The 13,882-nt window shown below is 41.7% G+C and overlaps 1 protein-coding gene across 1 annotated transcript; it reads right to left on the minus strand.

Moving 5' to 3' along the window:
• Positions 1 to 4,436: 4,436 nt before the first annotated feature.
• LOC143664846 (uncharacterized) lies at positions 4,437 to 13,513 on the minus strand. Its single transcript, XM_077138261.1, is given in 6 exon segments — positions 4,437 to 5,210; positions 5,212 to 6,638; positions 10,187 to 10,279; positions 10,703 to 10,829; positions 12,578 to 12,662; positions 13,422 to 13,513. Coding segments are annotated over 5 exon segments (1,791 nt in total). The 5' UTR covers positions 12,611 to 12,662; positions 13,422 to 13,513; the 3' UTR covers positions 4,437 to 5,099.
• Positions 13,514 to 13,882: the final 369 nt, after the last annotated feature.

Genomic DNA, 13,882 nt, shown 5'->3' on the forward strand with positions numbered 1-13,882 from the left:
GAACCTTGGGCAGGGCATGAGATTTTGTAGGTTTGTCCAGAGTGATGTCCCGATAAATCCCAGAGTGATTTGAACAGTGAATAAAAAAAAAGTATTTGCAAAGTCCCCTTGGGGGAATGGTGAGAAAGGGGGAAAATTCAACTTCCCCATTTGGAGAATTCCTGATATTCTCGCAAGCAGTGGTGGGATAACCAAATCAATAGGCCGTGCCCTCAATCCTGGGATTTGTTCATATGAAACTTACCCCCACAAAGGATAGACAAAGGCTACTTAAATTAGGCCTAAGAGTCACCCACAGAGAACTTCTTTTGTTGCTCAGATGTGGCCTATCTCTCCCTCAGCCAACATGGCAAAGCAAACTCACCGCCATTCCCCTCTCTATGTGGGACCTGACTCCCAGGGGTGTAACTATCCTTGGCAACGTGGGACAGAAGTTTTAGAATGGGCTGGGACTCAGCATAAAGGGACTGAGAAAATCTTCTCAACTGAAAGGGGGAAGAGAGAAATGAGACAAAATAAAGTGTCAGTGGCTGAGAAATTTCACAGCTGAGAGGTTATCCTGGAGGTTATTCTTACACATTTTATAGATATCCCCTTTTTAGTTTAAGGTGTATTAGAGAGGCTAGAGGGAAGTGCTGGAAACTGTGCGGCTGTGTCCTGTAGCCATGTTTCTTGAAGATGAATGCAGAATGATAAAGCTTTCACAATGTGACCATATGATTATGAAAACCTGTGTCTGATGCTTTTATCTACAATATTGACAGATGAGTAAAAAATATGGATTAAAATGTCCATCAACAGAAGAACGGCTAAAAAAACTGTGGTATATACATACAATGGAATATTATGCAGCTTTAAGACAAGATAAACTTATGAAGCATGTAATAACATGGATGGACCTAGAGAATATTACGCTGAGTGAGTCCAGCCAAAAACTAAAGGACAAATACTGTATGGTCCCACTGATGTGAACGGACATTCGAGAATAAACTTGAAATATGTCATTGGTAACAGAGTCCAGCAGGAGTTAGAAACAGGGTAAGATAATGGGTAATTGAAGCTGAAGGGATACAGACTGTGCAACAGGACTAGATACAAAAACTCAAAAACGGACAGCACAATAATACCTAATTGTAAAGTAATCATGTTAAAACACTGAATGAAGCTGCATCTGAGCTATAGGGTTTTTTTGTTGTTGTTTTTTACTATCATTACTACTTTTCTTTTCTCTATATTAACATTTTATATCTCTTTCTGTTGTGTTGCTAGTTCCTCTAAACCGATGCAAATGTACTAAGAAACGATGATCATGCATCTATGTGATGATGTTAAGAATTACTGAGTGCATATGCAGAATGGTATGATTTCTAAATGTTGTGTTAATTTTTTTTTTCTTTCCGTTAAAAAAAAATGGATTAAAAATAAGTAAATAATAGGGGAAACAAATGTTAAAATAAATTGAGTAGATTGAAATACTAGTGAACAATAAAAGGCAGTGGTAAGGGGTATAGAAAAAAACGGGGGGAAACATTAAAGTCTATTGAGTAGATGGAAATACTAGTGGTCAATGAGAGGGAGGGGTAAGGGGTATATGCATGTGTGAGTTTTTTTTATTTCTTTCTCTGGAGTGATACAAATGTTCTAAAAAATGATCAAGGTGATGAATATACTACTATGTGATGATACTGTGAGCCATTGATTGTACACCATACACGGAATGTCTGTATGTTAAGAATGTTCATGTTCGTATGTTGTTTTAGTTTGATAATACAAAATAAATAGAAAAAAATGTATTAAAAAATCTGAAGTTAATCAGTATTTTAATAATCTACCGAAACAAAACCTCTCAATCTGAAGTTAGAACCTTAGTTTTTTCTTTCTTGATGTTGCTCTAAAACAGAGTCATTGTGGGTAGAAGGTTAGGGAGACAGTGAGATGAACCAGGATCACTCAGCAACTCCCAGTATTAACATCCCAAAGGCTAAAACATTTATACACTAGAAGTCAAACTCTATAATTCAGTGTAATTCATACTCTATGATTAAAGAAGAAAGGATGGAAATGTTTTTGCAATTCAAAGGTCTGGCTTGTGGTTTCTGCTGAGAACAAAAATTATTTTATATTCTGGGGGCCCTTTTCTCTTCTCTTTCTCATACATACCTGACCTAGGTAAGCTCTCAGTACTAGATGTGCTTCATCCTGCACACGTCAAATGCCTACATGAACAAAAATCTAAAATTTTCCAAACTATATGCTGTTCCCACGTTTATACATTCCCCTGCCCAATGTTAAGGTATTAGCAGTGAAGCTGAGGTTGCAAGTCACTCTTCTGCCCCCAGGAGACTCCAATGGTACAGCGTGCACACAGAAATGGCTTAGCTATGAGGACAACGTTGGACTTCCTAACCTTTTCTTCATCACTTGGACATGGAGAGGTCAGATGAAAAGATAATGCACTTACCTGTTCATCAAAGGGGAAGAAGTGGAGAATGGTTCAACCAGTCCTGTTTAATTAGTTTACCTGAGGAGTCAAAAAGTACAAGTGGAGACTTCAATTTGTAGGAGATGGACTAGATGTACTTTTCCCTATTCTTCCCGCTAAGTACAACTAAAAACCTGGGGGATATTATATATATAACAAACAAAAGAAAGGTGGAGAGAAAGGAAACAAGCTGGGTACCTAAGGACCCAAAGAATGACAAGGGCAGTGAGTTCCCTCAGATATCTCAGGCTGGATACTGAAAAAGGTGGCAACACAGAAATGCCAACAAAAGCAGACAAGAATACAAACGCAAACAAAGAAACACACAACCACCAAAGCCTGTACTCTTTAGCCAATGGACTAGGAACAGGGCAGGCTAGGAAGAGAAACCTTTTAGAAAGTAACTGCTCTGCTGTAGCCAAACAGCACAGAAGTTTGAAACTGTGGCCAGTGACACCTTGCCAGCATAAAGCCAAGGGGGATGCCAGCTTCCACCTTTGTGAAGCTGTGATGAGGCACCAAAAAAATCCTGCCCCTCCCTACCAGGTGGTGGCACAAGAAGCTGAGTAGGCAGCCAAGACTTATATCACTATTAGAGGGCCAATTAAACCACACCCCTGAAGCACGTCAGTGGAGACCAGCTCCACTCCTCTACTAGGGCGGAGTCAAAGAAGGCTTAAGTGGAGTCAAGACTTTCACCTCAGTCCATCCCACCATCCAGTGGTGTCAATGGAGACCACAAGGCGAACAGTGACATTCTTACCCCTCCAAAGCAAGGCTTTGTCAGCACAGGCCTAGTAGAAAACTGGGATTCCTGGGACCTCTCCCATCAGGACTAATGAGGAACACCCTACCCTCAGACAGGGGGAACTTGAACTTCTGTCCCTACATGGGAGTGAAAACGTATTCCCTCCATTGCCCCAACACTGCTGGAACAGTGACAGAAAACGCCAGCTACAGAAAGTTTAAATAAGATCTAGAGTTCCAGCAGAACATAGTACCCCAAATGTCCAGATTTCAACAGAAAAATAGCTTGCAATACAAAGAAACAGGAATATCCTGCTTGGGCATTCTAAATCAAAGAAAAACTGAATAAAGAAAAAGACAATCAGTAGGCACAAATTCCAAGATATCAGAAAATTATCTGACAAAGTTTCAAAGCAGCCATTATAAACATGTTTCAGTGAGCAACTATAAACATACTAGAAATAAATTAAAAAGTGGCTCAGCAAAGAAACAGAAAATACAAAAAACAAACAGAAATTTTATAACTGAAAAATACAGTAACCAAAAAAAAGAAATCAATGAATGTGAACTGGAAGAGAGAACAATAAAAATTATCCAGTATTGGCGGGCCGTGGTGGCTCAGCGGGCAAAGTGCTTGCCTGCTATGCCGGAGGACCTCGGTTCGATTCCCGGCCCCAGCCCATGTAACAAAAAACGGAAAAACAAAATACAATAAAACAAGAAAATGTTTAAAGATGTTTCCCTTTCTTCCTTCCTTCCTTCCTTCTATCCTTCCTTCCCTCTCTCTGTCTTTCCTTTAAAAAAAAAAAAAAAAAAAAAATTATCCAGTATTGGTAAAAAAAGCCTTAAAATAAATTAACATAGCTCAAAAACCTGAGTATCAAATTAGAAAATAAGATGAAAAATTTGAAGAAACCTTTCACCAGACCATACAGATGGCAAATAAGCACATGAAAACACACTCATTATTTGCCTTTAGGCATATGCGATTTAAAATAGTGTGATTATTCACTGATCGGATGGCTACGGTGAAAAACAGTCTCAACTCCAACTCCAAATGCTGAAAAGAATGTGGGGAAACTAGCTCACTCATACCTTGACAGTTTTTAAAAGTATAAACATGTGACTACTATATTACCCAGTAATTATACTTCTGGGCATATATTTCAGAAAAATGAAAAGTTACTGCTGACACAAAAACCTGAACATGAATAGCTATAGCAGCTTTATTCATAATAGCTAAAAAAAACTGGAAAAAACATCCTTCAAAGGGTGAATAACTGAACAAACTGAGATACACCCATACCACAGAATAATACTCAGTAATCGGCAAGTAAATGAACTACTGATACATACAACATAGAATGACTTTCTTTTCCAATGAATGGCTTAGAGAGCAGAGAAGAAACGATACAAACATTTTAACAACCAAGTACAGACTATGCTTTTGACAATGAGAAAAAAAAAATCAATGATAGTGAGGTAGCTACAGGTCACTTGCATACAATTTCCTCTCCAGTCTCTTAAGTACAACTGGTTTACAAAACACTTAAACTTTACAAAAATAGATTCCAATATCTGAAGTCCAGATTTTATGGCTGTAGTTTTCAATAAATTAGCATGCTTCCCAATGATGTTTATATAAGCTGGTGGTTATTATGTATCATTGGAGAGAAAACAAATTAATACTCTCCCTTTGCTGTAACAAATTTTCAATATTACAGATGGTAAAGAATATGTCAATTTACCCTTAGGATATACATTAAAAATTGTTATAGAAACTTCCAAATATTCCCAAGGCTACCTTGTGTCATTAGGTGAGTCTCTGTTGTTTGAAGAGGTCAAATTTTGATGTTTTCCCCACTACTGATTACACTTCATCACTTTCTTGCCAGGAGGAATTGATACTCAATATGGAATGAATTTCAGTTGAAAGGTTTTCCACATGCATTCTATTTATAGAGTTTCTCTCCAGTATGAGTCCTCTGATGATTAGTAAGGGATGAGCTCTGACTAAAAGCTTTCCCACATTCTTTACATTTATAAGGCTTTTCTCCTGTATGAATTCTCATATGCGTCATAAGAGATGAACTTTGTCTGAAAGCTTTCCCACATACTTTACAGTTGAATGGTTTCTCTCCAGTGTGAATTCTCTGGTGCTGAATTAGAGCTGAGCTTTGGTTGAAGGCCTTTTCACAGTCATTACATTTATAAGGTTTCTCTCCACTATGAATTTTCCGATGTGTATTAACTGCTGAGTGAGAACTGAAGGCTTTTCCACATTCTTTACAGTTATATGGTTTCTCTCCAGTATGAATTCTGTGATGTATATTAAGCCGTGAAATCCAGGAGAAAGCTTTCCCACATTCATTACATTTGTAGGGTTTCTCTCCAGTGTGAATTCTTTGATGCTGTATAAGAGCTGAACTTTGGCTAAAGGCTTTCCCACATTCTTTACATACATAAGGTTTCTCCCCGGTGTGTATTCTCTGATGTATAATCAGGGCTGAGTGGTAACTAAATACTTTTCCACAGTCATTACAACTAAAGGGTTTCTCTCCAGTATGAATTCTGTGATGTCTACTTAGCCGTGATATTGAAGTGAAGGCTTTTCCACATTGACTGCACTCATAGGGTTTCTCTCCAGTATGAATCCTATGATGCTGAATGAGAGAGGAGCACTGACTAAAGGCTCTCCCACATTCGTTACACTTATAGGGCTTTTCTCCGGTATGAATCCTCTGGTGATTATTAAGGGATGAACTACCTTTAAACGTCTTCCCACACACACTGCATTTATAGGGCCTCTCTCCAGTATGCATCCTCTGATGTCCAATAAGAGATGTGCTGAAACTGAAGGCTTTTCCACATTCCCTACATATATAAGGTTTCTCTCCAGTGTGAACTCTCAAATGCTGAGTTAGGGATGAGCTTTGGCTGAAAGCTTTTCGGCATTCCTTACATTTATAGAGCTTCTCTCCAGTATGGATTCTCTGATGTTTACTCAAGGAAGAACTGTGGAGGAAGATTTTCCCACAAATATTACATTTGTAGCATTTACGTGCAGCACTGATTCCCAGCTGTTTAAGCAGAATTGAATACTGCTGTAAATAAGGTTTCCTTCCTCTGGCAACAACTCTGGGTTTTCTAATAAGTGACGATTTTAGACCCAGATTTTTCCCAAATTCGATACCTTTAAAGCTCTTCTCCTTCAAATATGGTTTTTTGATGGTGAATAAGACATTCCTGAAGGGTTTGTTCTTTTTGCTTTGTTGCTTCTCTAACCTGCCCTCATATATGTAGGTTTTTCCCAACTTGAAGTGAAAAGGACCATCATTTATGTGTTTTTCCTTTATCCCTTCATGATTTTCTTCTTTAGACACTGTGGTTTCAAGCAAGCTCTCCTGTCCTAAAATAAACAAAACATATAATTCTCCCTTATACTGGGAATAAAGAAAAGTGACATCAAAGTACATTAAGACACCTAATAAATATGGCCTCAAAATTAGAGGAAAGGATGAGAAAACGGAGGGTAAGAGAAGGAAGCAGGATGGAGGACACACATGGGTGGTAAGAATCCAAAGAAACGACTGCATTCTGAGTATGCAAACTATTGCATGGCTGAGAAACTTAACGAACGTCTTCCAATAAGAGGAAGAAGTAGGCTTGGTCTTGCAACAAAGCACTCATCAGGATAGAAGGTATTTCTGACTGCAGCAGTTTGTCTTATTCTCAGCTTAATCTCCCAGGTTAGCCACCAGTACACAAAAGGTAAATCCCAAGGGAAAATTGAAGAATGGCTATAAATAAAAAATGAATGAGCCATTGCCCTAAAAAGCACTGTGAAACACAGGGTCTCAGGCAGTGTTGCTTGGGAACTCATATAACTGAGAATTACAAATAATGCCGTGATGGACATTAACTCACTCAGTCAAGCATTATCTACTGAGTGCCACCATGTGGCATGCAAAGGTCAAGACTCAGGAGACTACAGGGAACAAGCCAGACAAGGATTCTATTTTCACGACGATTGCATTCTAGTTGAGGGAGCAATGAGTACTATAGGAAAACAACCAAAAACAAAGTGATATGTGGTAAAACTGAACATACAGATATTTTAAATTGCGTAATGAGGAAAAGACATTAAAGATGAAATCTACATAACATGAGCTAGCCATGCAAAAATGTGAGAATAAAGATTATTCCAGACACTACGAACGGCTAACACAAAGGCCCCAAGATAGAACACGATTTCACTGTTTACAGGGTTGTGTAAGCCTAGTCAACAAGAGACTGTTACTAGATGAGGAGGAAAAGAGGTGGGCAGGGGTGTACCACATAGGACCTTATAAGCCATGGGAAGGAGTTTGGAATTTATTCTGAGCATCACTGTAGATTAATAAAGACATGACATGATATGGTTTATATTTTAAAAGAGCCATTCTAGTTGCTGTGACAGATAGACTGTAATTGGAGGTAGGGGTGGAAAGGAAAAGGACAGATGTAGGGCAACCAATATGGCAGGATGCCACCGTCTTCCCAATTGGTTATGATGGCAGGCAGTTTGGACTGGCACAGAATTGCTATAGATGGAAAGAGCGAGCACATTTTGGTGGCAGAGTTCACAGGTATCTTTAATGAATGGACATAAAAAGGGAAAGAGAGGACTCCCTAGCTTTTGGCAGGGTGGCTGGATGGGAACTGGCGCCATATAATGACATGGGGGAACACCTAGGAGACGAACACATTCTTGAGAATAACTTTTCTCCACATTTTTACTCCTTAGGATACACTGCAAGAAATGGAATCACTGATTCAAAAGAACAACGTGTTTTATGAAAGAGCTTTTACTGCTTAACCAAAAAAGGAAAATAGAGTCATTGTTAAGAAAACAAAAAACTATAAAATGAAAATATAGACCACCTACAAAAACTTCATGTAAATATAGTCACTGTTATATTTGGAATTCAACCTGCCAGAATTCTTTTGTATGTAAATAAACTTTTACTTTTTGTATATAAATAAACTTTTTGCTGCCACTTCACTAAAACATCAAGGAATATTGATTGCTGCCACATCAATAAACATAGGATGACATCATTTTTTATGGCTATATAATATTCTAATGAATGAGCCTATCATAATTTAATAAATCCCTTTAGAGTCATTTAGCTTTCTTTTCCCCCAAAGTATCTCACGCTAAAGTAACATTCTTTTACATCATCTCTGTAACTTTGCACAATTACGGAATTATTTTACTAAAATAAATTTCTAAGCCTGGAATTGATATTAATAAAGTAAGCCAGACTGTCCTCCAGAAAGACTGTACCAATCAAAATCCCAATAGGGATACTGCTTATTACTCAGAGCAGGAGCAAAACACTGGAATATGTATTTTTAAATTTTTGGTAATTTAGTAAGAGAAAAATGGAATCCCCCTGATGTAATTTGAATTTCACTGATTATAATAAAGTTGCATTTCTTGTGGATGGTAAAATCACATTGTTTATCTGTTTTTCAATCATAATACTTATGCCTTTGCTTTTTGGACTTTTTGATCCTTTTATCTTTCTGCAGGTTGAAAGGAAAGGACAATACATCAAAGCTACATGAAGAAATAAAGACAGACAGTAAGAGAAACAACATGGATAAATATAAGTGCCAGAACAATCATATTTTTGCTTTGTAACTCTGCTTTTTTACTTTTCTAAGACCTACAAGGCAAATACATAAAATGTAATGAAATATCAATAGTTTTGGACCCAATGTATAAATATATAATTTGTGACAAGAACTACATAAAGGCTGGAGAACAGAAAATTATAGAAACATAGTTGGTGTATATTACCGTACTAAAGTTGGTATTAAAGCAAACAAGATTGTTTCAGACTTAGGGTGTTAAATTTAAACTCCATGGTAACTACAGGGAAAATACTGAAGAATATGCAAACTCATAAGGACAAAAATTAAGAGTTCAAGATGCCAGGGGCAGAAGAGAGGAGGAATGAGGAGTAAATTTCTTTTGTGGGAGATGGGAAAGCTTCAGTAATGGAAAGTGGTGATGGTACCACAATATTATGTGATTAATCCCACTGAATAGGATGCTGGGGGGTGGTTGAGATGGAAACTTTATATTGTATATATGGCAACATATATACAAAAGAAAGAACTAAAGAGAAAGCAAGAATTAAATGCAATACATGATCCTAGATGGGATGTAGCAAGGGAGGAAAAAAAGGCTGAAAGGGATATTATCGGGACATTTGGCTTTGCATCAATGTTAAATTTCTTGAACTTGATTAACTGCACCTATGGTGGTTACATAAGTGAATATCTTTGTTCTTAAGAAATGTATATGACAGTATTAAGTGTTCAAGGAGCATACGATATTCAATCTACATTTATGGGTTCAGAAAATGAATTGATAAACAGACAGACAGATAGATGGGTTGACAGAATGATGGACAGACAGAATGATTCAGTAAATGTGCCAAAATTTAAAATTGGTGACTCTAGGTACCTAGGGTATGTTGGAGTTCTCTATATGGGGTTTGTGTTATTTTTCTAACTGTCCTGTAAGTTTGAAAGTATTTCAAAATAAATTTTTAAAAATTAAAAAGTATGTTCAAACCATGAAAGCAATACAATTTAAGAAAGTGATTAATTCAGTAAAATAGAAAAAAGTAGAAGATATACTGTAACATTTATATATCATATATTGTATTACACATTCTGCATCCTAATTACAAGGGTAATTTGGCATAAGTATTACCTTATTAGGAGAACTCAACTTCCCCTCTGAATATTTTGGATCAAGTAACTATTAAGGTGGAAAGACAGGATATTCCCTTCCCAGCATTTCCACCTGGACCCAGCACATCAAGGGCCCTCCTAGCGATGTCTCCTGAGCACAGCCTCCTCACCGCTGGCTCCTTTCCCAATTACTCTGCTACTCACCTAGACAAGTGCCTTGAGGAACTTTTTCCACCATCCAGGGATTTGCCCCCTGCTGTAACTGAGAGATAACCTTTGGTTTGGAAAATGGAATTCCTGTTCATGAACAAGAAAAAGAAATTGAATACAAATGACAAACATGAGTGGCCATCCTGGGACTCAGATCCAGCCCGAGTCTCCAGGACAGACGGACAGTCCAAAGTAGCAGAGAGGTTTGTTCTGAAGTGGGGCTTAAAATTGGCCTACAGAGAGTGGTGGTCTCAGGAGGACAGTTAGGGCTCTGAGGCCCTCTGTGGGGCCCAGGAGGACAAAGCTAAGGGGACAGTACACAAGAAAAGCACAATAAAGATGCCCACCACTAACCCGACCAATCCAGGAGCTTTCCCAGCAGCAACGAGAAATAGCTGCCACTACTCTAAGCCCACCTTCAGGTTGAACCTGGCCAAGCCCTTCGTGTCCTCCTTGAAGAGGGCACTAAGACATTCCCACGGCAGATCCCAGACAAGGAAATCTCCTTACCCAGTGATACCAGGTTGCTGTAGTTTTCCAACATCACCTCCCGGTACAAGGCTCTCTGGACAGGGTCCAGGTGCAGCCACTCCTCCTGGCTGAAGAGCACAGCCACATCCCTGAATGCCACACACTCCTGTAACGGGAAACCCATTCCTGCTCACTGGGCCATCCCCACGATGCGATGACTAAAAAGCAACCCTCTCACAACTCAGCGTTCTAAGTTTTCCAAGTCAAGGATTTCCTGAGCGTATTTATTATGTACCTACTAGGAAAACAAGCACTGAGCCCTCAAAAGCAGCCATTTGAGATAAATACTTGAAACCCTTGAACAAAAAGGACTGATAAATAAAACTCCAGATTAACAACTGCATAAATCACAAGACGAGACATGAGAATCAGGTTTTACATGGGGGCTCCAGGCCACTCTCTTACAGGGGAATAGATGAGAGGATACTTGGCTGTCTGAAAGGGAGATGGGTCAGCCTGTCCCAGCCTTGGCCACAGCTGGGCCATCTCTGTGTCCTGGGGAAGAAGACACTCATAACCACACTGAGAATGCCCCAGACGTGGCTTTGTTGTGCGAGGCCAGAAGGTGGTGGGCTGCACGTTTCAACAAGAGACAGCAGGGGAGGGGGTTGGGGGGTCAGGGAGTTGTTCCTCTCTACCAAAGAAGCCTCTGTTCTCCTTCTAAGTCTCTCCTGCCTCAATGGACTACAAGTTACCTCTTTTCTATATACGGGCCCTGACTCTCTCTATAAAGCATCACTGTGTTAGGAAAAAGAAAATCAGAAAAGATCAATAAGCAAAAGAGAAAGAACCATCAATCACACTAACTTAACCATCCCCAAGTTTACATCCCCATAAATCCAGGAAAGAAGCCACAAGAACAGAGCTATTCCCTGACCCATCAGTGATTCAAAGTGCCATGAAAGGGCAAAGAAGGGAAGAAATCACTGTGGACGGGAAAGCTTCCCACCTCAGGGAAGGTGCTCCTCAGTCTGTGCCTCTGAACCACAGCCCAAGCTGTGACTGCTAGATGCCATCTGTTCACCACCGTCCTGGATGCCCTCTTTCACCACCGTCCTGGATGCCCTCTTTCACCTCCGTCCTGGATGCCCTCTTCCACTTCCGTCCTGGATGCCCTCTTTCACCTCCGTCCTGGATGCCCTCTGTTCACCACTATCCTGGATGCCCTCTTTCACCACCGTCCTGGATGCCCTCTTTCACCACCGTCCTGGATGCCCTCTTTCACCACCGTCCTGGATGCCCTCTTTCACCACCGTCCTGGATGCCCTCTTTCACCACCGTCCTGGATGCCCTCTTTCACCACCGTCCTGGATGCCCTCTTTCACCACCGTCCTGGATGCCCTCTTTCACCACCGTCCTGGATGCCCTCTTTCACCTCCGTCCTGGATGCCCTCTTTCACTTCCGTCCTGGATGCCCTCTGTTCACCACTGTCCTTCAGTGTAAGCTCAAAATCACCCACTGCTAAGCAGTCTTCCCTGACCACACCAGCTGGCAGAGAAGTCTTCCTTCTTGGACCTTCCTAGAAAATTACCTGGGTCCTCACTGTGTTCCAAGTTCCTTGAGGACCAAAACACAACCTCCTCACAAGCCTCTGGGAGACTTCTGGTGAGACAGTAAGCACAGGGTAGGGGCCCACTCAACTCCGAGTCAGTCCGCACTTATGGCTCTTACTGAATTCACAAGAACACTGTCCCTGAGGTCAAAGACACCTTCTTTCACGAGTTCCTCACCCTTAAGGTCCTCAAGAGGGGCCCTCCATGACCTTCCTTGTCTACAGAAGCTCAACAACAGACGGAAACAGTCATCACATTGAATGCAGACAGTAATTCAGGAAAGAAGAGGACTCCACTCACCTGAGGTTGGGCTGGCAGCAACCGTGTGGCCATTTCTCCTTCCCTGCTGCCCCTCTTGGAGGAAGGCGGAGCACCCCCAAGGCACCTGCAATAGACAAAAATGCTGTTAGGTCTCTCCACCCTGCCCGCATGACTGGCCACGCAGGCCAGACCCGGTTAGAAATCCCACTTACGCTAAGCACCTGCACACTAACCCAGAGCAATGCGAAGCAATCCAAGCATTCCCTGGTCAGAAGGGCCCGAAGTGGCCACCAAAACCTGAGAAGAGGACAGCAAGCATGCTTCCAAGCACTGGTCTGGGACCCTGAGCCAGTGAAATGAAGATGCACCAACAGAAGCACCAGACCAGACGATGTGCATCTTAGCAGAGCGCAGCGCACACTCACACGGGGCTCACAGAGACAGATGGCTGAGAAACGATACATACTCCACACATCTGTATTAGCGTATTTCTAAAAAAAGAAAACTCGTCCTTTTCAGGAAGAGCCAACCAAAAATACGCTGTTTCTTCCTTTCCTCTTGCAAGTTTTGTCTGCTTTATGAAGAAATATCAAAGCTGCTTTAATGCAAAGCAAAATTAACCCCAACCCCAACCCGCCTCCCCCAAAACCTCTAGAAATGAATTTAAAATCGGGAGAAAAGGGAGGTAACTCAGGAAGCAGACGAAATCACTCAACAAAAAAAAAGGAGAACAGCAAAGGCACTCCAGGATTGATTCTAGGGAAGAAAAAAATAAGGCCCAACAAGCAGGTTGGCAAAAATGGAGAAATGATAAGGTTCTGAGGAAGAAAATAAAAAGGAAAAGTGCTAAAAGCCACAGCCCATGCCCCCAGAGTTCACCAACCCTGAAGCACGCCCGGGTTCCTCGCGAGCTGCCTGCGGGGAGCCTGGACGGAGGGTCCGGGGGCCGTGACCGGGCAGCGGCGTCTTCCGGCCCCCGCGGGCGACGCCGCGTCCACCTGCCGAGGCCGCAGCGGCTCGGGCATCCCGCGCAGGGCCTGGGTGGGACCCGCGCCGCGGCCGCTCGCCGCCCCCGGGCCACCGTCCCCGCTGCCCGCACCTGACCCGCCGCCGGGGCCTCGGAGCCGCGACCGGGACCGGGAAGGAGGAGAACCGGCCACCCACGCGGAACTGCGCCTGCGCACGAGCGCGGAAGGCCCGCCCCTTTACCGCTTGGACGGCATTTCCCAGACGTCCCCGCGGCCCGGCTCTCTACGGTGTCCGAGAAGGGCCAAATGAGGCGGGCTAGAGAACGCGGAAGGCCTCGGGCCGTATTTCCCGCCGGCTGCGTCGCGCGCGTTTTGT

This window comes from Tamandua tetradactyla, chromosome 20 (genome assembly GCF_023851605.1).
Source record: "Tamandua tetradactyla isolate mTamTet1 chromosome 20, mTamTet1.pri, whole genome shotgun sequence".
In the NCBI taxonomy this organism is placed as follows: Eukaryota; Metazoa; Chordata; class Mammalia; order Pilosa; family Myrmecophagidae; genus Tamandua; species Tamandua tetradactyla.